The sequence below is a fragment of the Ornithorhynchus anatinus genome, chromosome 2 (genome assembly GCF_004115215.2).
Source record: "Ornithorhynchus anatinus isolate Pmale09 chromosome 2, mOrnAna1.pri.v4, whole genome shotgun sequence".
In the NCBI taxonomy this organism is placed as follows: Eukaryota; Metazoa; Chordata; class Mammalia; order Monotremata; family Ornithorhynchidae; genus Ornithorhynchus; species Ornithorhynchus anatinus.
The window spans coordinates 46,176,558-46,204,039 of record NC_041729.1 but is presented as its reverse complement, the minus strand read 5'-3'; the positions used below and the strand labels follow the sequence as shown (position 1 = coordinate 46,204,039).

The following is a 27,482-nucleotide window of genomic DNA, read 5'->3' as shown; positions in this document are numbered from 1 at the left end:
CAACATATGCCAACTCCACGGGGGCAGCCTGAGTCATTGCCCACATAGTTTCCCCCAGAAGGAGCGAATGGGTTCTCTCGATCCCAAAGCTCTTCGGGCAGGACTTCCACCCGCGGTCAGGTTTGGGGTCACCAACAAGACCTGAGATTGTCCAAGTAGAGCTAAAGCAATCCCAAATGATGTCTTTCCAACCTTTTTAGGTCTTCACAGCCAAAGCTGAAAAATCCGCTTTGTCAAAGCAGATCAAACGAGGGGGAAGAAGGACGGCTGAACTCCCGTGTCTAAAACGCTCTAGAGCTCTACAGAAACGAGCAAGAAAAACTTAAGGTAATGGTGGAGAGAAAGAAAATGGGGGTTGGGAAGACCTCTCATTCTCCCAATCCTCCGTCCTCTGGGCATCCACCATCTCACAAAGACTCCTCTAGATGTAAGCTCATTATGGCAGGGAATTTTCTGTCATACTGTGATATTGGACTCTCCCAAGCGTTCAGAACCAATGCTCTGCACACGGTAAGCGCTCAGTCAATGAGACCGATTGATTTTTCAATAGGACATACCCTCTAGGGCTGCATTACTCCCAAGTAGAGAAGCAGCGTGGCTCAGTGGAAAGAGCCCGGGCTTGAGATCGGAGGTCATGGGTTCCAATCTTATTTTATTTATTTATTATGGCATTTGTTAAGTGCTTAACTATGTGCCAGGCACCGTACTAAGCGCTGGGGTGGATACAAGCAGATCGGGTTGGACACAGTCCCTGTCCCACGTGGGGCTCGCAGTCTCAATCCCCATTTTGCAGATGAGGTAACTGAGGCCCAGAGAAGTGAAGTGACTTGCCCCAAGTCACACAGCTGACAAGCGGCGGAGTCGGGATTGGAACGCAAGACCTCTGACTCCAAAGCCCGGGCTCTTTCCACTGAGCCACGTGGCTTCCCAATCCCGGCTCTGCCACTTGTCAGCTCTGTGACTTTGGGCAGGTCACTTCACTTCTCTGGGCCTCAGTTCCCACATCTGTAAAATGGGGATGAAGACTGTGAGCCCCCACGTGGGACAACCCGATCACCTTGTATCTCCCCCAGCGCTTAGAACAGTGCTTTGCACATAGTAAGCGCTTCACAAATACCAACACCATTACTATTAAGTACAGCGCCTGGCATTTAGTAGAGTACCTCGCACATAGTAAGCGCTTAACAAATACCATCATCATTATTAGTAAGTACAGCGCCCAGCGCTTAGAACAGTGCTTTACACATAGTAAGCGCTTAACAAATACCATCATCATTATTAGTAAGTACAGCACCCAGAGTTTAGTAGAGTACCTGGCACATAGTAAGCGCTTACCAAATACCATCATTAGTATCGAGTACAGCGCCCAGCGTTTAGTAGAGTAGCTGGCACATAGTAAGCGCTTAACAAATACCATCATCATTATTAATAAGTATAGCCCCCAGCGTTTAGCACAGTGCTTTGCACATAGTAAGTGCTTAACAAATCCCATCGTCATTACTATTATTAAGTACAGCGCCCGGCGTTTAGTAGAGTAGCTGGCACATAGTAAGCGCTTAACAAATACCATCATCATAATTATTAAATACAGCGCTCAGCGCTTAGAACAGTGCTTTACACATAGTAAGCGCTTAACAAAGACCATCATCATTATTAAGTACAGCGCCCAGCGTTTAGAACAGTGCTTTGCACATAGTAAGCGCTTAACAAATCCCATCATCATTACTATTATTAAGTACAGCGCCCAGCGTTTAGTGGAGTAACTGGCACAGAGTAAGCACTTAACCAATACCATCGTCATTATTAATAAGTACAGCGCCCAGCGTTTAGAACAGTGCTTTGCACATAGTAAGCGCTTAACAAAGACGATAATTATTATTTCTTGCAATTATATGCACCCACGAGAGGCCCTCGCCGGTAAGGACAAGGAGCGTGGCTCAGTGGAAAGAGCAGCGGCTTTGGAGTCAGAGGTTATGGGTTCGAATCCCGCCTCTGCCACTTGTCAGCTAGGTGACCGTGGGCAAGTCCCTTCACTTCTCTGTGCCTCAGTTCCCTCATCTGTAAAATGGGGATGAAGACTGGGAGCCTCACGTGGGACAAACTGATGAGCCTGAATCTACCCCAGCGCTTAGAACAGTGCTCTGCACATAGTAAGCCCTTAACAAATGCCAACATTATTATTATTGCACATAGTAAGCGCTTAACAAAGACGATAATTATTGTTTCTTGCAATTATGATATACACCCACGAGAGGTCCTCCCCGGGAAGCCGCCGCTTCCCTCCTGGGCGCCCAGCTGAGCTGCTCTGCACGTGGGGAGCTCCCTATAACGCGCCCCGCCCTGCGCGGGGGGGAGGGGGGTGATGGACGCAGAGGGGAGCCAATGGGAAGGCGCCGTTCCTCAAGCCCCGCCCCTTTCCCCCTCGTTCCCGGCCTGAGCCCCGCCCCTCTCCTCTCTGACGGCCCCGCCCCTCCCCGCGCGGAGGGAGATGGACGCAGAGGAGAGCCAATGAGAAGGCGCCCTTCCTCAAGCCCCGCCCCTTTCTCCCTCGCTCCCGGCCTGAGCCCCGCCCCCTCGCTGAAGGTCCCGCCCCGCGCGGGGGAGAGATGGATGGACGCAGAGGGGAGCCAATGAGAAGGCGCCCTTCCTCAAGCCCCGCCCCTTTCCCCCTCGCTCCCGGCCTGAGCCCCGCCCCTCCCCGCACAGAGGGAGAAGGACGCAGAGGAGAGCCAATGAGAAGGCGCCGTTCCTCAAGCCCCGCCCCTTTCCCCCTCGCTCCCGGCCTGAGCCCCGCCCCTCCCCGCACAGAGGGAGGACGCAGAGGAGAGCCAATGAGAAGGCGCCCTTCCTCAAGCCCCGCCCCTTTCCCCTCGCTCCCGGCCTGACCCCGCCCCCTCGCTGAAGGTCCCGCCCCGCGCTGAGGGAGGAGTGGATGGACGCAGAGGGGAGCCAATGGGAAGGCGCCGTTCCTCAAGCCCCGCCCCTTTCCCCCTCGCTCCCGGCCTGAGCCCCGCCCCTCTCCACACTGACGGCCGCGCCCCTCCCCGCGCGGGGGGGAGATGGACGCAGAGGGGAGCCAATGGGAAGGCAGCGTTCCTCAAGCCCCGCCCCTCCCTCTCTCCCCCGCCCCTCCCTAACGGCTGCGGCCCCCTCCTCCTCGTCGCCCTGCCCCTCTTTAGCGCTTAGAACGGTGCTCGGGCCATTAATTAATTAATTGATTGATTAATTGATTAATTAATTATTGTTGGTGTTAACCACTTACTAGGTGCCGAGCACCGTTCTAAGCGCTGGCAGGGTCATCAGATTGTCCCACGTGAGGCTCAGTAGCAAGAGCCCGGGCTTGGGAGTCAGAGGTCATGGGTTCAAATCCCGACTCTGTCACTTGTCAGCTGGGTGACTGTGGGCGAGTCACTTCACTTCTCTGGGCCTCAGTGACCTTCACAAATACCAACATCATTCATCCCCATTTTACATAGCAAGCGCTTAAGAAATGCCATCCTCATCATCAGCACTGTTAGGAGAAGCAGCGTGGCTCAGGGGCAAGAGGCCGAGGCTTGGGAGTCAGAGGTCGTGGGTTCCAATCCCGACTCTGCCCCTTGTCAGCTGGGTGACTGTGGGCCAGTCACTTCACTGGGCCTCAGTGACCTCATCTGTCAAATGGGGATGAAGACTGAGAGCCCCACGTGGGACAACCTGATTCCCCTGTGTCTACCTCAGCGCTTAGAACAGTGCTCGGCACATAGTAAGCGCTTAACCAATACCAACATTATTATTAGTAGTAGTATTATTATGCCCCGCCCCTCCTCCCTCTTCCTCCCCGCTGGCAGTGAACCCTCTCTCTCTCTTTCCCCTCCCCCCCCCCCCCCCCGCTGGCAGTGAATAATAATAGTAATGTTGGTATTGGTTAAGCGCTTACTAGGTGCAAAGCACTGTTCTAAGCGCTGGGGTAGACACAGGGTCATCAGGTTGTCCCACGGGAGGCTCACAGTCTTCATCCCCATTTTTACAGATGAGGTCACTGAGGCCCCCAGAAGTGAAGTGACTCGCCCAGAGTCACACAGCTGACAAGTGGAGGAGCCAGGATTCGAACCTATGACCTATGACTCCCAAGCCCGGGATCTTTCCACTGAGCCACGCTGCTTCTCTTCCCCCCCCCCCCCCCAGTGAACCCTCTCTCTCTCTCCTCTCTCCTCTCTCTCTCTCTCTCTCTCTCTCTCTCTCTCTCATCTCTCTCTCTCTCTCTCTCTCTCTCTCTCTCTCTCTCTCTCTCTCTCTCTCTCTCTCTCTCTCTCTCTCTCTCTCTCTCTCTCTCTCTCCCCCCCCCCCCACTGACAGTGTCCCTCCCCTCTTTTCCTCCTTCTCTTTCTCCGCTGGCAGTGAACCCTCTCTCTCTCTCTCCTCCCACCTCCCCCCCCCCCACCGAGTGTCCCTCCTCCCTCTTCCTCCTTCTCTCTCCCCGCTGGCACTGAACCCTCTCTCTGTCTCTCTCTCCCCTGGCTGGCAGTGAACCCTCTCCCCACCCCCCGACAGTGTCCCTCCTCTCTCTCTCTCCCCCCACTGACAGTGTCCCTCCTCCCTCTTCCTCCTTCTCTCTCCCCGCTGGCTTTGAACCCTCTCTCTCTCTCTCTTCCTCCCCGCTGGCAGTGAACCCTCCCTCTGTCTCTCCTCGCTGGCAGTGAACCCTCTCTCTCCCCCCCCCCCACTGACAGTGTCCCTCCCCTCTTTTCCTCCTTCTCTTTCTCCGCTGGCAGTGAACCCTCTCTCTCTCCCTCTCTCCCCCCACTGACAGTGTCCTTCCTCCCTCTTCCTCTCTCCCTCTCCCCCTCCCCGTCCCCTTTGGCAGTGTCCCTCCTGTCTCTCTGCCTGTCCTTCTCTCTCCCCCGCCCCTCCTCTCTGTGTCTCTGTGTCTCTGTGTCTCTCCGTCTCTGCCCCTGCGCTGACGTTGGCGGCTCCTCCCTCTTCCTCTCCCTGTCCCCCCCCCCCCGCCCCCGCTGACGTTGCCCCTCCTCTGTCCGTGTCCCCGCCGGGCCGTTGCCCGTCCCCCCTTCTGTCTGTCTGCCTGCCTGGGTCTGTTCGGATCTGTCTGTCTGTCTGTCTTTCCGGCGGTGTGTGTGTGTGTGTCGTCGTGTCGGGGTGGTTGCCGGGGTGGCGTCCCGGCCCGGCCGGTCCTGGCCCGTCCTTCCCGTCCCGCAAGGACAAGACGGCCCGAGGCGGCGGCGGCGGCGGGTGAGGAGGAGTCGGGGGGGGGAGGCTGCGGGAGGGTCCCTCCCCCCCCCGCCCCGTTGAGATGAGCTCAACAATGATTATGATGATGATGAAGTCCCCGCCGCCCTTTCCCCCCGCCCCAGCTGGGTCTTCCCCGTTCCCCTTTCCTCCCTCCTCGCTCCTCCTCCTGCCCCTCGGGTCTCCCGGCAGCCCCCGAGAAACGGCTGGTCCCTGCGGCCTCCCTCAACACTGGCCTCCCGACTCCGCCTCCCTGACTCTGCCTCCCCGACTCTGCCTCCCCGGCCCGGCCTCCGCTCTCCCTGACTCTGCCTCCCTTGCTCCAGCCTCCCTCCCTGCTCCAGCCTCCCTGACTCTGCCTCCCCTGCTCCAGCCTCCCTCATTCTGCCTCCCTTGCTCCAGCCTCCTTCCCTGTTCCAGCCTCCCTGACTCTGCCTCCCCTGCTCCAGCCTCCCTCATTCTGCCTCCCTTGCTCCAGCCACCCCCCTCCCCCGCTCCAGCCTCCCTGACTCTGCCTCCCCTGCTCCAGCCTCCCTCCCTGTTCCAGCCTCCCTGACTCTGCCTCCCCTGCTCCAGCCTCCCTCATTCTGCCTCCCTTGCTCCAGCCACCCCCCCCGCTCCAGCCTCCCTGACTCTGCTTCCCCTGCCCCAGCCTCCCTCATTCTGCCTCCCTTGCTCCAGCCACCCCCCCCCCCGCTCCAGCCTCCCTGACTCTGCCTCCCCTGCTCCAGCCACCCTCCCTGCTCCAGCCCCCCTGACTCTCCTTCCCCTGCTCCAGCCTCCCTAACTCACTCTGCCTCCCGGTCCAGGCCTCCCCGGCTCGGCCTCCCTGCTCCAGCCTCCCTGACTCTACCTCCCTGCTCCGACCTCCCTGCTTCTGCCTCCCCTGCTCCAGCCTCCCTGACTCACTCTGCCTCCCTGTCCAGGCCTCCCCGGCTCGGCCTCCCTGCTCCAGCCTCCCCACCCCGGCCTCCCAGCTGGGGAGAGACCCACCAAATGGTGCTCAGAAAGGTCGCGCTGTGAGAGAGTCCCGGGGACCCGAGGGGGACCGGGGAGCCGTGACCACCTGCCCACCCTGGGCTTCGGACCCGAATAATAACTCTGGTATTTATTAATAATAATAATAACAGTTATTATGATTATTATTATTATGGTATTTGTTAAGCGCTTACCAGGGGGTCAAGCCCCGTCCTAAGGGCCAGGATATGTACAAGGTAACGAGGTTGTCCCACGTAGGGGATCCCAGTCTTCACCCCCATTTGACGGATGAGGCAACTGAGGCCCAGAGAAGCGAAGCGGCCTGCCCAAGGTCACCCAGCAGACAAATGGCGGAGCTGGGATTAGAACTCACAGCCCAGTGGCGGGACTGATATTAATGTTGGTATTTGTTAAACGCTACTATGTGCAGAGCACTGTTCTAAGCGCTGGGGTAGATACAGGGTCATCAGGTTGTCCCACGTGAGGCGCATAGTTAATCCTCTTTTTACAGATGAGGGAACTGAGGGCCAGAGAAGTGAAGTGACTTGCCACAGTCACCCAGCTGACAAGTGGCAGAGTCTGGATTCGAACCCACGTCCTCTGGCTCCCAAGCCCGTGCTCTTTCCACTAAAACCAAGCTGCTATTTAAGCGCTTACAGGTGCCAGGCACTGTATTAAGCACTGGGAGGGATACGAGCAAATCGGGTTGGACACAGTCCCGGTCCCACACGGGGATCACAGTCTCAATCCCCATTTTACAGATGAGGGAACTGAGGCCCAGAGAAGTGAAGGGACTTGCCCGAGGTCCCACAGCAGTGGCAGAGGTAGGATTAGAACCCATGACCTGCTGACTCCCAGGCCCGGGCTCTGTCCACTACGCCATGCTTCCTCTGTACTGTTGTGTTGTGGCGATGTCAGTCGGGCCAGGCAAGCCTGGCAATATGATGCGCGGGTGGCAGGGATGGTTCTGCCTCCTCTCCTTCAACTCTGACCTATAAATTTCTCCAAAGTCCTGCCTTGATAATAATAAGAAGAATAATATAATGGTATTTGTTAAGCACTGACTTGGGGCCAGGCTAAAACTGTCCTAAGCACCGGTCGTGTTGGACACCATCCCTGTCCCGCGTGGGGCTCACGTTCTTAATCCTCATCTTACAGATGAGGTAACTGAGGCACAGAGAAGTGAAGTGACTTGCCCAAGGTCACACAGCTGACAAGTGGCGGAGGTGGGATTAGAACCCACGTCCTCTGACTCCCAAGCCCGGGCTCTTCCCACTGAGCCGTGCCGCTTCTCTAGTAAAATGACCCGAGGCAGGTAGAGGCTGTGACCCCCTGAGATGAGTGTGTAAGGGCTGACGGGGCACAATAAATGGGGAGGGGGTTGAGAGTTGGTCTTTGCCCCGTTGCCAGCACTTCAGACGTGGCAGGGCAGCTCGAGAATAAACGTAACGTTTTAGGCATGGTCTTTCTGGTCACCGGTGGCCGGGGTGCCCCAGAAGAACCGCCGAGGGAGACCCAAGCCGGGGCTTGCTGCTACGGGCTGGAGGGATGATGTAGCGATGGTATCGACGATGGCGTTTCAAAAACACAGTAGTGGAGGAAAGGTGCTCTAGCAATCGAGTGTTGAATAATCGCTGCTCTAGTCCAAGAACGGAGGAAATCCCCGTCTCCTAAAATCCATAAGTGGGTCAGTTGGGGGTTCGAGTGAAAGGGAGACAATGATTTACCAGAAAGGCTCACCTTGGTTCCTCTCCAAGGATGCGATGCTTCTCTACGGTCAACCCCATTCCTCAGTTACCTGGTACTCCACGTAGATTGTGACCGCCCCCCCCTCTTTTTTTTTCCCCTACTAGCATCAAGGAGAAGAAGCACAGTCGTACGAAATCGTTACCGTATGGGGTACCAGTTGTTTGAAACCCAGAAGCACAAACTGACCGGCAAAGGATTCAAGATGGTGAACACAGAGGCCAAAAGTACATCCCGAGACTTAGAGGAGTTACAGAAGAAGCTGCTTGCATTGATAGACTCCATCCGGGGCAACCCTAAGGTGAGTCACGGATCATCTTTGAGTTTTGATGTTGTGGGCTTTCTACTGCTGGAATATTACCTCTCATTTAAAAAAAAAATATATTTGGCAGGCATTGCGTGAATCATCTATGACTATCCTTATAAGGAAATATATTCACCGTTTTATATTCTTAGTTTTGAAAACTAAGAGGTTGGCATTTTCCCGCAAAAGCACTCTTCACCGTATTCTGAAGTTGATGGATAGAACTTCTGGGTATGTGGCATTCACACTGGTTTATTCATCAATCAAACATTCAGTCTGAGTCGCTTCCAGCTCAGTGAACCTGAATGGTTTGAGTCATGCCCATACCTGATGGTAAGGGGTTCTAGATGGGCAGATCAACCAGTGGCATTTATTGAGTGCTTACGCTGTGCACAGCACTGTGCTAAACATTTGGGAGAGTACGATGCAGCAGGGTTGCTAGACAGTTCCTGCTCACAATGAGCTTACAGTCTACAGCCTACAAACCCAACTTTCTAGTATGCCCAGCATCCATCTCATTCCACTGGTAACTTGTAAACTCGTCCGGACACTCGTCAACTCACTTTGAACCCAATAGAACAGCACTTTCTAAATCCTATGTGTGAACCAAAGACACCCCAAGGGTACACAACTCTTACACTTGCAACAGGCATAGGGTCCTCGAGGACATAAAAAGGGGTGTGCAAGGTAGAGAAAAGGCTACGATTTGGGTTAAGATTCATGCCATTACTCGTAATCCATCACACTCAGGACGCTTCTGAAAAAACACCAGATGGGGTCTTGTGAGCCTAGGGTATGCAAAAATACCAGTCACATCGCCCTCATAGCACGAGGGCAAACTAAGCATGGAGTGCCAAATTAGAGCCTTTTAAAGGATGCAGAAAAACTTGTGTGACTGTTGTGGTTGTTGTTGAGGTATTATAAGACTCTGTTTGTGTTAAGCACTGGGGTACAAAGTAACTGCAACTGCTTTCACAGAAATCCTTTCCACCTCAGGGCCCCCAACTCCGTGACTGACCTCACAAAGTATAAGGAATGGTGGCGTTCCATCTTCCGGGGGAAAGGTACATCACTGCCCCCAGGATTTGTCTGTTGGGAAAGATAATGGAGGTGGGAAGAATTACCCCTGAGCTCGAGCTTATGATTTCAGAACCCAAGTGGGGCAGACCTGAAAAAAGAGCAGCACAGGCCCAGCAGGGAGAATCTGCTCCTGCCAATAGAACAGTTGTCTCTGTGGGGTCAGCTCGGGTAACATGTCCTCCCCCTGATTCACTCAGACCTGGGAATCACCCAAACCTGCAAGAATGCCGAGCTGACGACTGACCTCAGAAGCTTGTGAATGATATTGGTTTCTATGGTCTAGTGCTCTTTCCCCTCCCCACCTCCCCAACCAACCCTCCTGTGATAGCATTCCTATTATAAATAGGAATTATAAAATGGGAATATAATATAATTATATAATATATATAATAGGAATTATAAATATTACAAATATTCCCATTACAAATAGGATTCCTATTTAAATGACCCAGATGTAGAGAGAGATCGTTTGATGGTGAACATGGGTTCACCCCAGGACCCAGGGGAGGGAATGAGAGCTTCTGTGATCATGTGGGACTGACAAGGGAGCAGTTTTGGAGCCATTCAAGTAGAACGGTAGCAAGTGGCGTGTCTTGGCCACCTGACCACTGGCAAGGGGTGTAGATGGGAAAGTAGCAGAGACTTTAAACCAAGTGAGTCCCCCTCTCTAGCTGATCTTTTTTTTCCTAGTTGCTAAAGAACCTCTAAGCATCTATGCTGGCTTCCTGAGGGTGATTACTCCCAACAGCTTCCAAGTTGAAGGGATTCCAGGACTCTTGAATTCTCCTCTCCTGAAACATTTTAGAATGCCACCGCCTGAGGAGCCATATGCCCAGGCAGGAGACTTATCTAGGGGAAAGAAGGAGGGAGCCCAAATGCAAAATGATGGTCTCGTTGCTCCTCAGCATGCTTCTGCCCAGCTGGTGGGATGAGAAGGGAGAGACTGAAACTGCCATTCACCCTCATTTTGTTATAGGTTAAGGAGAGTGGGGGGGTGGGGAGGGAAGAAGAGTAAATGCTAACTATCACGATGGTTAAAATTAGTTAAAATGCATCCCTATATAAAGCATAAGAAAAGATTATTTGACAAGATATTAGGAGCATGTTTCAGTTTTCAGAGATTCCTTGGGCTGCAAAATGCAGGTTGAGATCACTCAACCTAGTAGTCTGCCTTCAGGAAAGCCTATACCGAAATCATCCTAGTCAGATATAGAGTTACCATATCTGAAATTTCTCTTCCCTTCCCTACCCCTTTCCCCACAGCTCGATCAGATCATGTCACAGAGTTTCAGAACCCTATGAAATACAATCTTACTTAGGGTCCTATTTGTCTCATGCTCTTCATGAATCTTTTCAGCAAAGCCCATTTAATTGCAAGCTACTACTGTGTTTCTGGTTAACAAATAGTAGTTATCTTTACTTCTCTACATTGGTACAGGTTAGAATGCTCCACCCTCTGTGTTTAACTGATTGCTTGCAAGTTATTTTCCTTCTGGTCTTGCTTTAGTAGACCTGTAGGGACATGAGCAGTGTTCTTCACCGTCAGTCAGAAAGGGAAAAACTAGAGCTTACAGTCCTGGGACTCTTTTACTGTCCCAGTCCAAAGGGCTTAAAGTCTGAAAAGGCCCTTTTCTTGACCATGCTCACTCTAGTCAACAGCCAGGGTACTCCTTCCTGTCCCCTGACAATGATAAAGACCACCCTACAGGTACTACTACTGTAAAATGAACCATGCTTGGCTCTGAAACATTTTCTAGACTCAGAACAGCTACTTGCAGGAGATTTTTTTTTACCAGGCTGAAATACATTTTGTGAGAGTTGAGCCACCAAAGGACTACTTAAAGGATAATTTGGATTGCCATTCTTATGCGGTATCCACTTAAACCACTTATTAAACCCGGAAGTATAAAGGCATCAATCCACAGCTCAGTAAAGATTCAACAATCAGTAGTTAATAGGATCAAGTCCCAGGGGAGAAGAAGATCTCTCTGGACTGAGATAATTTCTAGGACTCCAGGGATCATGGTCAAGGTCCTCCCCATAGCACTTTCCCCTCCGTTGGCGACATGCTGTTGAATGTTTCCGGATAACCTACATGCGCATTCTGCAGTGTTGCAAGGTCTGGACTGAACCGTTTCACAAAATATTTCAATGGCCAAAATTTGTATAGCTGTCGGCTTAATCGTGTTCAGCAGTAACAACATACCCTCACAATTCTGATACTGTTTTCATTGACTGGTTGCTACTCTGACCTTGATTATGGATAGAATTACAAACCAAGACCCAAAGCCCTTTGAACAATTTTCAACTCTGAAGGAGCTGAAAAACAGTCTAAACTGGGAAGTAATGCTGTTTTCCTTTTTATCCTCAGGTGATCACTTTTCTGAATTCTCCACTGGGTCAATATTTGGACAAACATCCCTTTATCTGCCTCACCTTGCTGGTGTTTATTACAGTCTCAGCCATTCCGGTTGTGATCTTTCTGCTACTTGTTGTTGTGACAGCCATTGCTGCCTGCATTGGGGTAATATTAATGGAAGGTATTTCATTCGCCTATTTTATCTCTTTTTAAAAGTGCCAAAATGCCTTATGACCAAGTGCCTTTTATTATCCTTCCTCTCTTCCAGCTTCCTCTCACTGCAGTAGTGGTAGATTGAAATGAAAAATTGTACCAGGCTCTTGAGCTGTGAGTCCTCAGACAAGGGGACTTTGAATCTCTGTTCTAGTTTCTCCAACCACTTTTTCTTTTCCTACTTAACCCCGATTTTTAGAATAGCTCATTGATTGCTTTACCTGGAAAGCACCATGTAATTACAAAGCACTAGTGTTGGAGTTCTGTCTTTCTCCAGTGCAGGAAGTGTCTAAAGTGGCCAAATATTCAACAATGGACAGATTAAACTGAGTAGGGTGAGGGTGATGTGCTCCTATAACCTTTGCCTTTCTCTTCTAGGTGTGGTCATATCTGTAGGTGGCTTAACTCTGCTCTGTGTGCTCTGTGGATTGGGTTTTGTCTCCCTGGCCATGTCTGGAGCCCTCAGTATGTGCTATGTGGTGGGCTCAGGCCTGATCAATTACTGGTTCCCTCCCAAGTAAGTATCAGTAGAGGAAAATTTTCTCTGTTAAAGTTGTAAAAAAATCTCTGTTCATTTCTAGACCCAGATGTAGGAATGGCAGGTACCAGCAACCCCTCTTCACCCGCTCTGAGAGCCCCAGACTGTACATACTGTTGATTTGCTCTCAGCTTGGGGTTTCTATTTGTCCTGAAAACACAGTACTTGAATTTTGGGTAGATCAGGACCAGAAGCCACATGCAGCCCCCAGGAGGTGTTGCTGTAGATTGAGCGTGGACTTCCACTCTGAATGGGAAGGACACTCCCACTGTCCTGACTGTAGGATAGAGAAAATCCAAAGTGGGTAAGACTTAAAACTATGTAAGCCGGTTGTTTTTCTTGTAGCTGTACCGAATCACATTTGAGGCAATGTGATACAGGACTGAAGAAAGGCCTGAAAATCCAGGGGCTCATACCTTCCCGATGCCTATTTTGCTACCGATTCTGTGAGGTCTGGATAAGGCACTGAACCTTCCTAGATCTGTTTACTTACCTATAAAAGGGAGTAGCTATTAGGATCAGTAAAGAAGCAGATTTTCCTAGTCAAAGTTAAGTGCTCAAAGACATCTTGCTGAGCAAGGGCCTAGAACTGATTGCCTTTTTTTTTCTTTTAAACCAAACAGCACAGCAAATCATCAACAAATCATTGGAAGAAACTGCCAGATGGCCATGAATTCTGCTGTGTTTGAGCCTCCCAGGAGTAACTGAGCGGAACCAGAGTTTCTGGCAACTAATTGTATCATATCATTTTGGATCTTGACTCTTGGCTGGGGGAAGGGGAAAAAGAAAATGAGGAATGGAGGGCTCAGTTTTAGCACATCTGTAAGGTTTATTATTTTTTTTTTTACCATTTGCGGTATAGATTATTGCATGGTTGGTGGACAGATGGGGTTTGAATAAGGAATATGGCATGGAGTGAAGTTACATTCAACATACAAAATGAGAGAACCATTTTAATGGGAAGAAGCAAAGTGCTGAATTCCACCCTGCCTGCCACCCTTTTGTGAACAACAGCAGCAACAACAAAACAATCCACTGACTTTATGGAGACTTTGTACAAATTTTGACCCATTGTCCCAGGACAGAAGTAAAAACCATAAGCCTTGGAAATTGCCTTTTAGGTTCTAAACATGAGATATTTCAAAGAAATAAAATAGGTCATTCATATCTTGGGCATTTGAAGATGAGAAAACAAAGTCTTTATTTGCCTTTATTCAAATATTGTTTTTAGGGCCATCCTGGTTTGTAAGACATTGAAAAGTACTTTAAATGAACTGTGAGGTCAAAGATCCCTTTTAAATTTCTCTCCCAGGAATATCTCTGGGTAAACTGTAAGTCACCTTATGTTGTATCAAAAAAAGCTTATGTATTGTTTAAATAAGTGCCATACAAAGTCACTGCTTTGCAAACTCCTGTGGAAAGTAAACAAATGCTTTAGTAATTCTTCACCACTGGTAAAGTCATCTGCAATGCTGTTGAGTTTAATAAAATATTTATTTTGGCTCAAACTCTCTCAGAACTGCTGGAACCCCTGGTTTTCCTACACTTATTCATATAAAGAGGTGTTTTGTCTGACGGGAACCTATTTTAGAGTCTTTGGTAAATTTAAAAGCATAGGCCATGAGTGCAAAAATATGAATGGGGTGCTACAAGTACCTGAGAAGCCTGATTTTCCTTGTTACCTTGGAGTTCATGTGATGTCACCATCAATGGTATTTATTGAGCGCTTACTGTATACAAAGCACTGTATTAAGCACTTGGGAGAATACAGCAGCAGAGTTGGTAGACACATTCCCTGTCCACAGTGAACTATGAAATAGTTCAACATTCTATTAAAGACAGTGTCTAGACTATGTGCTCTTTGTGGGCAGGGAATGTGTCTTTTATATGGTTATACTGTGCTCTCCTAAGGGCTCACTACAATGTTCTACGCACAGTAAGCACTCAGATATGATTGACTGACTGGGTGGGTCTGATTTTTCGGCCCCTCTTTACTCAGCAAGTTTCCAATTGACTTTGCCCCTTTGAGTTCCTTTCCAAGCGGGGGAAAGAGAAGAGGAGAATGCAGCCTCATGCTTAAAGTTGATTTCTCTCTTCCCTTCCTCCCTGTAAGGCTTCCCCTTGACATAGTAACTCAATCTCTTCACCCTACAAATTAGTCATTGTTGCTGGCAAAGACTTATCTATCTCCACGATGGTTTCACATGAAACTCAGGTTTCCAAACTAGAGACAACTTCATCAACTGTGTGATCAGTGTTTTGTCTCCCTTGTTTCAGGCTTCATGAAGGCTAAGATACACTTCTAGGTTCTCTATCCCAGGAGAGCTATGATTATGAGTCTGAAGTTCTTAGCAACCCCTGCAAGCATCAGAATAATTGTAATAATGGTGTAATAACAAACTTTGATGTGATTGCGAGAATAAAGCCATTTCCTCATACAGTGGACATGCTGTAGACATCCAGGCTTAATTAGAATGAGATCTGAGTACTCGAGCCGGTAATATTACACCCAACTAATTCCTGCAGTAGACAGTCTGGTAATTCAGCATTCCTGGGAAAGCACTTACCACTAACAAGAATAAGGGATACTTTATGGGGAAACAGATCGTAGGGATTCTGCCAAACTGTTTTTCAAAAAATCAATTTGGCTTTCTAAGTGTGCACAAGTCCCACCTCTGTGATCAATTAATGGTATTAGTTGAGCCCTTACTGTGTGCAGAACACTTTAGTAAGCGTTTGGGAAAGTACATTACGAAAGAGTTGGTAGACATGTTCCCTGTCCACAGTGAGTTCCACACTAGTGTCACTTTGTCTTCTTACTCATTCCCGTGGCACTACCCTAAAGACATGTAGGCATCAATCAGTGATATAGAGCATTACTATGTGCAGCACCCTGTACTAATTCTTTTAATGGTATTGAAGTGATTGCTATGGGTCATACACTGTTCTAAACACCGGGGCAGATACATGTTAATTAATCAAGTTTCAAGAAACCTTGAAAATGCTCCTGTTCCACCTGGGGCTCATGGTCAAAGTTGGAGGGAGAAGTGAACTTGGGAAAGTAAGCTCACTGTGACCAGGGAATGTGGCTACCACTTCCTTGTATTATACTCTCACAAGAGCTTTCTTAGCACAGTGCTCTGCACACAGTAAGCACTCAAATACAATTGAAGTATAGTCACCTGCAGCAGCTACTCAAAAGAGTTCCCTCACAAGTATAGCTTCCCCTAAAAAACCAAACCAAAAGGGAGATGCTGGACAGAGTTAAATTTCTAGTGGCTGATTGGTAAGGCCCTGGGCTTAATTTATCAGGTCTGAATCTCTTACTGTTAAAATCAATCCCTATCAAGGGTCACAGCATTATGGGGTTGACAGACACAAAAATACTCTCAGTTCTTTAAGGGTAAAGACTTTCTACACGAGTAAAGAAACAAAACCTTCAACTAAGTTAGTGATTGGGAATATGCACTGTCCATATAAAAGCTGCTGTGAGGTGAGGGTTAGGTAACCATGTTTCATACAGGTCCACACCTGTTCGGACAGCATCGGAAAACTTTTAAGTAGAAGGTGGACTTTAAACTGAGTCTTTATTCCACCATTATTCCCCACGCCATCATGAGCTGGATCTGAAAAAGGTAAGATTTTGCTTTCATCACTACATCAGCATTCCATTACCCCTACTACAGGTATTAGGAAACGGGACTCAAGAGCAAAGGGTTAGGACACCTATGAGTAATTTAAAATGATGGGTTGGAACGTGTAGCACTTGTGCCTTGAATTGCCTTTATTGCAAAACAAAAAAAAATGGTTTCTTTTAACTTGTGCCACAGCCAGACCTGGATAGGTGGGAAGGAGGTAGGGGGAAAAGAAAGTGAAAGAAATCATATCTGAATATTTCTATTGCTCAGTTTCTTAGGTTCTTACTTCTATTTCTCTTTGTAATAAGAATAAAAATGTTAATAATAATATTCATTAACCACTTAATACATGCCAAGCACTGGGGTAGAAACAAGATAAATAGGTCAGACAGTTCCAGTCCCACATGAGACTTACAGTATAAGTAGGAGGAAATAGGATTTAAAGTCAGTTTATGTTTCTACTATTAAAGGGAACAAATATAAAGGCCTCTGCTTAGTTTAGCCAGAGACAATAAAAGCTTGTCAAACTCTGAGGTAAAACAAAGCAGAGTTTTTTTTTAAAACCTAAAAATATGACCAAAGAAGGTAAAGCAAAAATCTTATGAACACATACAGCTCTTTCAAAGCATTAAGCAGTTATTATGCTAGTTAACTTCTTACTATGGAACCTATAAAGGAAATTGAAACAGAAGTTAAATGACTTGCTTAAGATCACATAGCAGGCAAGTGGCAGAGGCAGGATTAGAACTCAGCACTCCTGGGTTCTGACATCTTCATAACACTTCAAGAATCTGCCCCTTCCTCTCCATCCTAAACTGCTACCATACTGATCCAACACTTGTTTCCCACCTTGACTACTTCACCAGCCTCTCCACTTAACCTCCCTGCTTATACCTTCAGCCCATACTTCACTCTGCTGCTGGGATTGTTTTTTGGAAAAAATATTTAATCCATATCTCCCCACTTCTCACAGACCTCCAGTGGTTGCCCTCCACATCAAATTAACTCCTTGCCCCCAACTTTAAGCCTTTAGTTTCCCTATTCACCCTCCCCTAACCCTTGACTCTGCACCCCTTAAGCACTTTGATGCTCACCCCAATCCCACAGCACTTAAGTATCAGTCAGTGGTATTTACTGAGCTCTGTATGTGGAAAATTGTACTAAGCACTTCAGTTTGTACAATACTCTAGAGTTGATAGAGACCTTTCAAGCTTACAGTCTAGAGGGGGAGACAAACAATGTAAATAGTTTACAGATATGTACATGTGTTGTGCGATTGAGGGTGGAGTGAATGTCAAAGGGTACAGATCCAAATGCAGAGATGGCAGAGGAGGGAGAAGAGGACTTAATCCAGGAAGGCCTCTTGGAGATGTAGTCTGAATGAGGCTTTGAAGGCAGGGAGAGTGGTGGGATGGCATATGAAGATGGAAGGTGTGAGAAAAAGGGGCAGAGATAAGATAGGTGAGATCAGTGCATATTAACTAAACTGGTGCTGCTAGAGGACCAAGTGTGTAGGCTGGGCTGGAATAATAGATTAAGGTAAGGGAGGAGGGGGCAAACTAATGCCACCCAGCTCACTTTACCTCCATCTCATCTATCTCGCTGTCAACCTCTATTGTCAGAGGAAGATCCAAAGGTTGCATTGTCAGATGCACCTTGGCTAGTGGGAAACAGTTTTGCAATTATTTTTTTCTTCTACTGGAACCCTGGAAGGGAGAAGCTTTTACTGTTTTACCCTTGGTAAGCTGATGAGGGAGCTCAAGTTACAAGTCTGTGCCCTCTCTAGTCACAGTCAGTTTTATGCACATTGTGACACTGTAGTTACCAACTAGAACAGATCAGGGAAAGTCTTTCCAGGCAAGCTGCCCTTGTAGTTAGTGCTGGAGATGAAATTGTGAAGAAAGCCTTTAAGGGAGCTCAAGCTTCTGTACTTGGGCCTATAACCTTTTCATTTAAGAATAGATTGCCATACATTTGCAACTTTTACAATATGGAAAATTGGTTTGAATAGCAAATAATAGTAGAGCTGTAGTTTTATAACATTAGCCTAGGGGTAATGTAGAGGGTTTTTTTTTTTTTAAGCTTTATACCCTCAAACCTGCAGCTTAAGGCTATGTAAGGGTATGGCTTTAGAATTAAATTGTACCTGCCTCCTTGGTACTAGGCATAGTGTAGGATTTCTTCATATCTCCCCAAAGAGTATACTGAAGAGAGGAATAGGTGGGGACAACTTCATTTCCCAGTGTTCCCTTTAGTACCTTCCATCAGATGTTCAGCACTCCTCTTGGGTCAGGGTTTCTGATTTAAGAAGCTCAACTCTTGTAGAAGGGTGCTAAAGATGTCTACATTTGCCACTTGTTGCAGTAAGCTGTGCTAGGTGGTGATTGAATTAAAGTTATCTTTGCCAGTTAATTTTGTTTGCCCTGTAAGACAAATCAGGTCAAAAAAAAGGGGAAAAAAAAAGTTTGAGATTTCCCTGAGCACTGAGTGCTATCAGGGAAGACCACTACCACTATTGAACTCATCAGAATAAGGCAGCAGACAGGATGTATAGTACAAGGCCTGATTTATTACTCAATTTCAGTTGCTAAGCAGTACAGGGTCTCAGACATCTAATTACATATATAAATGCAATGACAAGTATTACTGCCACAGTGACAGCCAGTATGGTAGCAGCAATCCATGTTCCTTTGTTCCACTGCCCTTTGGAGTCCATAGTACCTAAGAAAGAACAGTTATACAAGTTTAGGTCTGTCATCTTTAAGCCTGGGGTTTGTTTTTTTTTTTAAATGGAAATAGGCATTAGTTTGGACTAGACTATTTTCTCTGCAGTAGAGAGAGTTAGTCCCACTTAAGAAGTTTGGGAAGGGAACAGTAGGTCAAATTGAGAGGCCTCAGATGCCTGCTCCATGACAATGCCTACTCCCACCCACCTTGCACTGCATGCTGTTCAATACATTAGAGCCATGTGTGACAATACAACTCATCTCTAGGTACAAACTCAAGTGTTTGTTTTATTGCTAGTAGCACAGCCTCCCACCCTGAAGTTCTAAGTTTCATTCAATGGGACAAACTTTTTCCAGAAGCTGCTATAACCATGGTATTTCATCTTGGGTTTTAGGCAGTGACCCTGAAGTTGTAGAGATGTTGATTATCCACAAGACTAAGCTCATTATGGGCAGGAAACATGTCTGGTAAGTGTTATATTGTACTCCCACATGTTTAGTATAGTGCTCAGTAAACATGATATCAAGTGGATTCACATCTGAGCTATTCTACTATTAGCTTGGGTAGAGATTCAACTAAAAATCCTGTGTCCTGTAAAGGATCCTGGTAAGCAGAAAGGTTCACTCAGGTCTCAATGCAATCCTGGATAAGGCTTGTTATAGTCTTAAAATGGTTTTGCCTAGTACTAGATGTTTTAGTATACCTCTGGCTGGAGGCCATTCATCTGACACCAAGAGGACAGGACCAGGTAGACTTGTTATAGTAGATTCTGTCTTTTCAGAGGTGGCTCCAGCTAGAATCAAAGTTGACAAGTCTGAATGATCCAAGCTGTGCTAGATTGTAATTGTGGGCATACGGGTACAGAGGATTGAACTTACCTCGTTTGTTCCTAGAGGGTAGTGGACATGTCACTGAACACAGAGAGGAATCTGGATTTAGGTGGTCACACAATAAGGCACTGCAATGAAAGTAGACCTAAGGGCAAAGAAAGAAAAAGAAAATTGAGCTTCTAGTCCATGTTCTCTACCTACTACTAGTCTTGTTTGCCACTTACCAGACTAGAGAGTGCTTTATCATCAGCTACAAAAGCAAATGTCTTCACTTCAAATCTCTGATAGTGGTTGGGATAGTTCACTGAAGAGCCAATTTCATGGAATATTGTTCTGTAGTTGTCTAGCTGGTAAGCACATCTAGAGAAACACCAGGTAAGGCACTTGGTTTATGTTAATCCTTAGTGTAAGTACCTGGTTCAAATTGGGATGCTCCCAATTAGGGGATTTGATGTGAAGCCTTCATTTTCTCTTCTCCCACTCCCTTCTGTGGGACCCTTGCATTTAGGTTTTTGCCCTTTATTCACCCCTCCCTCAATCCCAAAGCACTTATTCTTATGAAAAAGATCAGGGCATAGTGGATAGAGCGTGAGCCTGGGAGGCAGAAATCCTAATCCCAGCTCTGCCACTTTGCTGTATGACCTTGGGTGAATCACTTCACTTCTGTGCTTACCTCATCTGTAAAATGGGTATTGAGACAGCTTTGTGCAAGACAGGGACTGTGTCCAACCTGATTTGTATTCACCCTAGTACCTTAGTTTATATTGTCTGTCTCTCTAAAAATGTTGTGGGCAGGGAATGTGTGTCTACCAACTCATGGTATTTGAGTATACAATAAGTGGTTATTAAGTAGGATTGATTTGAGCTAGCCAGTTCACTTTCCTCTAGCTTGGCCTTGTGGAGGAAGACTGCTGATTTAAGGCACCAATGCACTCACCCATCCACAATGATGTCCCACCGGGGGAGAGAGTCAGGGTCCTGGGATGTAGTTGCCCAGCAGTCATCTAGTACTAGTTTGATGTTTGGATCACTCCGGTTTAGAACTTGCACTTCTAAGTAGATTGGTTGCCTCAGGAATTTCACTATGGGGAACAGCTCTTCTCCATAAGGCTGTTTGTAGGCATCATCTGGAAGAGAAACACTTGTAGCCCATTTGGATAAATAAAACCACAGGAAAAAGAAAAAAAGGTTCAGACTTCCTACCTGGATATATCTGAAGGATTAAGGAAAGAGGCCCTTGTTTCACAGAAACCATGGGAGGAGGTGGATTGGTGATGTTGGCACCCACTATTAAGTCATCGTTGCTATAATAGCACATTACTGTCAGCCTGCAGAGGGAGAATAAAATAAGCCATAAATTATATTGTGTTGCTAGGCTCAAATGTCAGCTTAAAGAAGGCTGAGGGACTAGTTTAGTTTTGAATCACCACCTACCTGAATTCACTGTCTCTGGATATTTTGCTTGGGGGTAGGTCTGCCCAGAGAGCATGTACTTCATTTTCATAGACTGCTTGGTTGCCTTCAAACTGAGCAGTTTGGAGCATTATTTACTGGTTAAAATCCCCAATATCAGGTGTCCCTCCCCTCCCACCCACACCACTTACCTTAATACTTGTTCCACAGCCATTCAGTGGGATGTGAAACCGAACCATTTCCTGGGTTTGGGACTTGAGGGCTGGCTTGCAGGTTTCATCTCTTACTTTGAGTGTGTTCAGGTTCAGGGCTGGTTTTGTTCTCTGGCTGTGGACTTCAAAGTCCATATAGCCATCTTGGGTACATACAGCATCTGAAATTGAAGTATGAGAGAGAGTTGGCCCTGAAGGGATAGATGTGTATTAAAACTATTTTTAGCAGATAAATTCTGGGTAGGGGCAATTAAGTAGCAAGCCAGACCTATGGAGCTATTTCAGGAACAAGTGATATCCAGTTGGCAAAAAGTTAGTGCTGTTTCCCCTCTGGAAGCTAGTTACTGAGTCAGGAGAAAAACTTGAAGAGTAATTCTTTACCTATTAGAGCAGGTGGGTCACAAGCACATTCTGGGTAGATGACCATAGATACCATTTCTCCATAAAATTTAAATGTCAGCTTCAGGGTTGACAGGTAGAATGGAAAGCCTGAGCAGTTGTCAGAATCCTAAAGAATAAAGAGCAGGAATGAATACCAGTGTACTTGTGCAGGTGAGTCTTGCCTTCACTAAGAAGCCAGTAAGAATAACTTATTGATCTAATACTACAGTTATGCTACTGGAGCAGCTTTCTGCTAAAGTGCATTAAAAGAGGATGACAGTTTCCTCCCATTTGGAGTCAGCCCAGTTTAGTTCATGTAATTCATAACTTACCCTAGAATTCAAAACTCTTTGGCTGATGTATAATCTCAAGCCATTTCTTTGGTCAACAGAAACTCCACTGGCATGTAGCTGGTTCATGGGGATGTTCTTTTCTCCTATACTAATGGCAGTTAACAAGCCTGGAAACTCTGGGATGGTGATTGTCATGTGTGTGGAGTTACAGATAGCTGGGCCTGGAAGGAAGAGTGACATTTATTCCCCTGAAAATAATCTTAACTGGAATTTACTCTTGCCTCTCCAGGCTGCTACCAAGCTTATCCAAGGCATTATTCATTCAGTTGTAGTTGAGCACAGCACTGTAATAAGTGCTTGGGAGACTGCAATACAAAGAAAAGAGAAACCCCAACACACCCCCTGACATTTCTGGCCCACAGCAGCCTTATATTACTGTATCAACTTCCACACTGACTCCCTTCTCCCTAATCCATTCTCTACCACCTGGATGCTTTTCCAGAAATAGGAGCTATTCAATCCATTTCCCCCACTCAAGCCTCAGTGGAGGCCTGCCACCTCTAGAAATGCCTTACCATTTGTTTTAAAAGCATTTGATCAGGTTATTCCCTCCTAACCTCATATCCCACTACAACCCAGCCTATGCACTCTGCTCCTCTAGTTTATTCTGTACCTCTATCTTGGTTATCCTGTCAGTGTCCCCCTTCACTGAGCTTAGAAACCGTTTCCTCTTATAGTCTACCACACCCACACCCTACCTTCAGGACATTTTATTTATTTATTTATTTTTAAAACCCAAACATTTCCAAGAAGCTCAAATTAAGCCCTCATCTCTATATCTGCCCTCCCTTCAAATTGATTCTTTAAGCATTTAAATATCCCTACCCTATTTCTCCTTTGGTTTTAAATGTCTCTTCCCCAGTCAAGATAGACTAAGCTCTTTCCCAACTGCTTAGTAGTGGGGTTTATTAAGTATTCAAAATACCACTTGGAATATTGTTTCTCTTCAGCCTTACCTGGTGCACAAATCATCTGGGATGAGAGGGTGAGTCTCTGCTCAGGAGGCCCATATGTAAGTTTGAGGGCTACAGTATACAGATGATGAATCCCTTGCTGTGGGAACATGGCAGTATAAGTTTGGTTTAGAATGAAAAGAGACAGTAACTATTGCCTAGTCCCAAGCTTAGTACAGTGCTCTGCACATAGTAAATATCACTGATCTGAGATTTGATCACTTGGATTGAGTTCAGGTGTTCTAGCTCCTGAAGGGAGGTAGAGTTAAATGGTGCAGAAGTTATAGTGGGAAGAAAAAAAAAATAGATGAAGCATCTCAGTTGAGCTGTGTTTTAGTGGCTTCCACTGTGGAAGTGGACTGTAGCCTATCAAATCTTAGGAATGGGGCCATGAAAGTCCATATACTTGGGCCTTGTGAGCCACTTTTATACCAATTTGGGCAGATTAAGCCATACCTAATGGTTCCGAGTCATGTGGAATAGGCCCTGGCTTGTTAGTGCTGAAAGCTTTTCAATTGCCATTAGAGCAGACTTCAGCATGCCTATGTATACCTTAAAGTGATTAACTCCAGTAGCATTGAACAAGACTTGAAAGATTATTTTGTTGTGATCAACAAAAAACATGTAGCCTTGCTGCATGGCTTGCTGGAGGGTCAAGATTCTTGGTTTCAAGCTGTCACCCACTGACACAATCCAGGCCATCTGAGAGTCTTGTGTCTGAAATCAAAGTATTTGTTAGATTCTTGCCAGTGAGTTACCTACTTCAGACTACCAGCTTTTAGTGTGCAGTTGGTTTCCTAATTCCCCCAAATATCATGAAGTAACCCCTTCATTAGGAACAATTCCTTACCATAGTTTCATCATCAAAACTGGGTATGACTTGTGAGAAGGAAACCTGCAAAGCAAGTAGGCATTTCTTAGGTCAAAAATTCTTAAGCAAGCTTTGGTCAAGCCCCTGTCATGACTAACCAAATGGATTCCATCCCTTAATGGAATTGTCTTCCTTGTTTTATTCTCCTTCCCTCAGTCCTGGCTTAGTCTGAGTGACTCAGCCATATGGAAATACATTTTGATCTGTAGTGGTCACTTGTCAATCTTAAAGGGCAGCAGGACTGATACTTACAGACATGAGCTCCTTGGTGCAGTTTGTGGCTCCCGAAAACCCATTAGTAAGGGGCTCATCAGCTTGGATGGCAGGGCAGCTTATCTGATAGGTTAAGGTCTGGGTCACTGCTGCAGTCTCCAAAGTCAGTTCAATGTTCATTTGATAGGTATCATTCTGTATGTAAATAAGCTAGGATTAGTCAAGCAATTACTGTTTGTCAGGCCCTGTCCATTTGGCTTGCATTAAGTGGAAAATGCTCTTAAGCTGTTATTGCTTCTGACAGTTTGATATGTTTGGGCATGAGAAGTCAAGTACTGGTCTGGAGAGCCTTTGGTTTGTTAACTTTTCAGAAGTCTAGTTACAATAAGGGTAAGAGTACCTTTAGTGAGATCCCTTAATTTTAAGATTTATATGGCTAGGTTGAAGGCTTCCTGTGTGCTGTAGTTTGGTAGAGTTAGGTTATTTTATTTAAGCTTTGAGAACTTCAAGTCAGGTAGAGGGCAACAGGCCACAACATCTGATCAGCTCTTCCCCCATTGATTTTTCATTTTAACTACCCTTTTAGGACTTGCACCTTTAAGTTGGTGCAAGATTATGTGTGTGTATATATATATATACACACACACACATGTCTTTCTTGGTGTCTAGTTTTAGAGTTCATCTCCCCTGGTAGATAACAGGCTCCTCAGACTAGTTTTACAGTAGCTTAACTGCTTAATACAGCACTCTGCATATAAGAGGTGAATAATACTGATTGATTTCACCTGAGCATTTGGAGTAATGCTTGACAAGGATCAAGCACTTCGTCCAAATGGAGTAATCATGGGGCAGTATCTTAAAATGAAGCCTCATAGCTGTTAAGCTTTCCTATTGCCAGTTTCACTGTAATACATCATTCTCTCCTTTTAGAATGCCTGGGACTCTTCCTAAGTAGATTTGTGTTTTGACATCTGCTTCTATGGGTCAATAGCTTTTTATTCCCCACCATTAGTTGTTCATGTCAGGAAGCCTTAACTCAGTTCAAGGAGTGGGGGAGAAGGAAAAAGAAAAGCCACATATTTACCACCATCTTAGTACAGTTCTCATATGCAGCTATCAAGATAAGCTTTTTTGAGTCCAGAATATAGGTGCAGTTCACGGATGCAGTACCAAGGAAGTCTAAAGGAGAATAGAGATTCAGATAATTAAGAACAGAAACAATAATAATAATGTTGGTATTTGTTAAGCGCTTACTAGGTGCCGAGCACTGTTCTAAGCGCTGGGGTAGACACAGGGGAATCAGGATGTCCCACGTGGGGCTCACAGTCTTAATCCCCATTTTACAGATGAGGTAACTGAGGCACAGAGAAGTTAAGTGACTTGCCCACGGTCACACAGCTGACAAGTGGCAGAGCTGGGATTCAAACTCATGACTTCTGACTCCAAAGCCCATGCTCTTTCCACTGAGCCACGCTGCTTCTAGACAAACAAAGACAGAGTAGTTTGAGAAGCACTTTGACTTAGTGGAAAGAGCACAGGCCTGGGAACCAGAAGACCTAGGCTCTAGGTGTAACTCTTCCACTTGCTGTGTGACCTTGGGCAAGTCATTTAACTTAGAGTTTTTCTGTTCTCCCACTTAGATTGAGGACCATGTGGGGCAAGGACTGTGTCCAGGCTACTTGGCTTGTATTTATCCTAGAGTTTAGAGTAGTGTTTCATAGTAAGCACTTAAATACAATAAGATTAAGAAGGGTGATCTAGGTATTGTAATAGTGGTTTTAAACCCCTTTCAGGCTGCACAGACTGCTAAACGGATGAGTTGGTGTTTGCTAGTGGCTCAGAGGACAAATTAGGGTTCACGTTACTTACCAGCCACAGATGCTTTCCAAGATTTGGAGGCAAGATGTCCAGGCAGTCTCACTATCATCTTGTCATCATAGCAGGAGACAGTACCTGAAAAAAAGTCTTTGATGAGATGTCATGGACAACCCCCCAACACCTTACCATGACTAGGATACCAGGAAGAGCAGGGGATTTAGAAAATAGCAGGAAGAGAGGAAGGGATAGGGCCTGGGCTGCAAACGTACCTGGGAAAGCTGGAGCATAGCTGGCAGTGGTGAGGGCCAGTAGGCAAGACAGCAGCAGATACACCTGCAGCCAGCAATGGCAGTATCCTAGGAGCCCTTTGAGCAGGCCAGCTCTCAACCCCCTCCTCACCCAGCAGCCCATGGTAGGGGGAAAAAGGAAGAGCTCCCTAGGATCCCCTCCCCCGTGGCCGAGTTTATATAGGGGCGGGACCTGGCCCTTTACTGCACTTCAGCTGAGCCGCTCCGGGCCTCCCTCACCTGGGCACAATCCCAGCCCCGAGGGCACTTCGATCCATGGGAGGACACGCTTTCTGCCCCGCCTGGGAAGAAGCCTGTCTCGATGCATCCCAACTCGTGGGGCTTTGGGCTATTAACTGCTCCCTGCCTCAGTTTCCTCCTCTGTAAAATGGGGGTTTAAATATCCCTTCTCCTTCCCCCTTAGACTGTGAGATAGACACTCTTCCCGACCTGATCTACCCCAGCACTTGGCCCATAGAAAGCACTTAACCTAAATCACAATTATTGTCCTGCACGCTTAGTTTCGTTCTGGGCTTTCATATTTGTTGCTGAATTGTACTTTCCAAGTGCTTCATACAGTGCCCTGTACACCGTAAACTCTCAATAAATACGACTGAATGAATGTAGAGGCAGGGTCCCTCCGATGTACTCAAGCCCTCTGTCCCTCCACGCCCCACTTCCTTCACTCACAGACTCAATCCGCTGGTCTGTAAACTCCCTGAGGGCATAGGTGGCGTGTATTGATTCTGTATTCTCCCAAGCAGTGTTCTGCCCACAGTAAGCACTCAATAAATACTGCACACTGTAATCCTACTTCCTCCTACCTAGACTGTGAGTCACAAGATGGACAGGGACTGTGTCCAACCTGATAACCTTGCAACTCCCCCAGCACTTAGAACAATGTTTATTACATAGGAAGTGCTTAACAAATATTACTATTACCATTATTATAATTTAATAATTATTAGAAATAATAAATACTCCCTATCTTACACAAGATTCCAAATTCCATCATAGAGGTCCTGACCGGGTCCTGGGTCATTCCCTTCCACCTCCCCTGATTTCCCTTTCCCTTTCCCTCCCCTCCTCCTCTTTACTGCCTTGGTGGGTGAGTGACCTGTCCCTCTTGGTGTCCCAGGACTGACCCTGGAGAGACATGATGGACAGTAAGAATAGACTGAATGGCAGAAAGAGGTCCTGACCCATACATGGAGCACTTATGTCCAGTCCACTGATATTTCTAAACTAGGCGAGCCCAACTTGGTGGAAAGGGTCTCTGTGAGTATTTGGGCCCAAAATGAAGGAATTGCCAGTCCTGAGATTTGTCCACATTGAACTGGGATCA

The 27,482-nt window shown here is 46.8% G+C and overlaps 2 protein-coding genes across 5 annotated transcripts; one reads left to right on the top strand and one right to left on the bottom strand.

The window, feature by feature from the left end:
• The first annotated feature begins 221 nt into the window (after positions 1–221).
• Positions 222–13,952, top strand: TMEM159 (transmembrane protein 159). Of its 4 annotated transcripts, XM_039911094.1 has the most exons (6): positions 6,138–6,327; positions 8,055–8,248; positions 11,703–11,871; positions 12,282–12,420; positions 13,065–13,177; positions 13,304–13,952. In XM_039911094.1, the coding sequence occupies exons 2-5, from the start codon at positions 8,096–8,098 to the stop codon at positions 13,147–13,149; spliced, it is 546 nt and encodes a 181-aa protein (XP_039767028.1). In that variant the 5' UTR covers positions 6,138–6,327; positions 8,055–8,095; the 3' UTR covers positions 13,150–13,177; positions 13,304–13,952. The 4 variants fall into 4 exon arrangements, with proteins under 4 accessions (XP_028914402.1, XP_028914401.1, XP_039767028.1 ...); XM_029058569.2 differs by lacking the exon at positions 6,138–6,327 and adding an exon at positions 222–327 and having other exon boundaries at positions 13,065–13,952; XM_029058568.2 differs by lacking the exon at positions 6,138–6,327 and adding an exon at positions 4,987–5,226 and having other exon boundaries at positions 13,065–13,952.
• A 4,676-nt stretch (positions 13,953–18,628) lies between these two features.
• ZP2 (zona pellucida glycoprotein 2) lies at positions 18,629–26,298 on the bottom strand. Its single transcript, XM_029051285.2, has 17 exons — positions 26,120–26,298; positions 25,902–25,985; positions 25,117–25,211; positions 24,072–24,227; positions 23,799–23,843; positions 23,501–23,665; positions 22,952–23,048; positions 21,975–22,156; positions 21,643–21,769; positions 21,241–21,422; positions 21,071–21,162; positions 20,840–20,964; positions 20,574–20,763; positions 19,861–19,996; positions 19,685–19,781; positions 19,510–19,599; positions 18,629–18,800 (listed from the first exon to the last, which is right to left on the bottom strand). The coding sequence occupies exons 1-17, from the start codon at positions 26,259–26,261 to the stop codon at positions 18,667–18,669; spliced, it is 2,139 nt and encodes a 712-aa protein (XP_028907118.1). The 5' UTR covers positions 26,262–26,298; the 3' UTR covers positions 18,629–18,666.
• Between the last annotated feature and the right edge of the window lie 1,184 nt (positions 26,299–27,482).

Coding starts and splice junctions, on each gene's coding strand:
- TMEM159 (XM_029058569.2), top strand. CDS start 8,096: ATGGGGTACCAGTTGTTTGAAACCCAGAAGCACAAACTGACCGGCAAA. Junction 8,249..11,702: donor CCATCCGGGGCAACCCTAAG/GTGAGTCACGGA, acceptor TTTTATCCTCAG/GTGATCACTTTTCTGAATTC. Junction 12,421..13,064: donor AATTACTGGTTCCCTCCCAA/GTAAGTATCAGT, acceptor TAAACCAAACAG/CACAGCAAATCATCAACAAA.
- ZP2 (XM_029051285.2), bottom strand. CDS start 26,261: ATGGGCTGCTGGGTGAGGAGGGGGTTGAGAGCTGGCCTGCTCAAAGGG. Junction 24,228..25,116: donor AGAACTGTACTAAGATGGTG/GTAAATATGTGG, acceptor ATTTACATACAG/AATGATACCTATCAAATGAA. Junction 19,782..19,860: donor ATAAAGCACTCTCTAGTCTG/GTAAGTGGCAAA, acceptor CTTTGCCCTTAG/GTCTACTTTCATTGCAGTGC.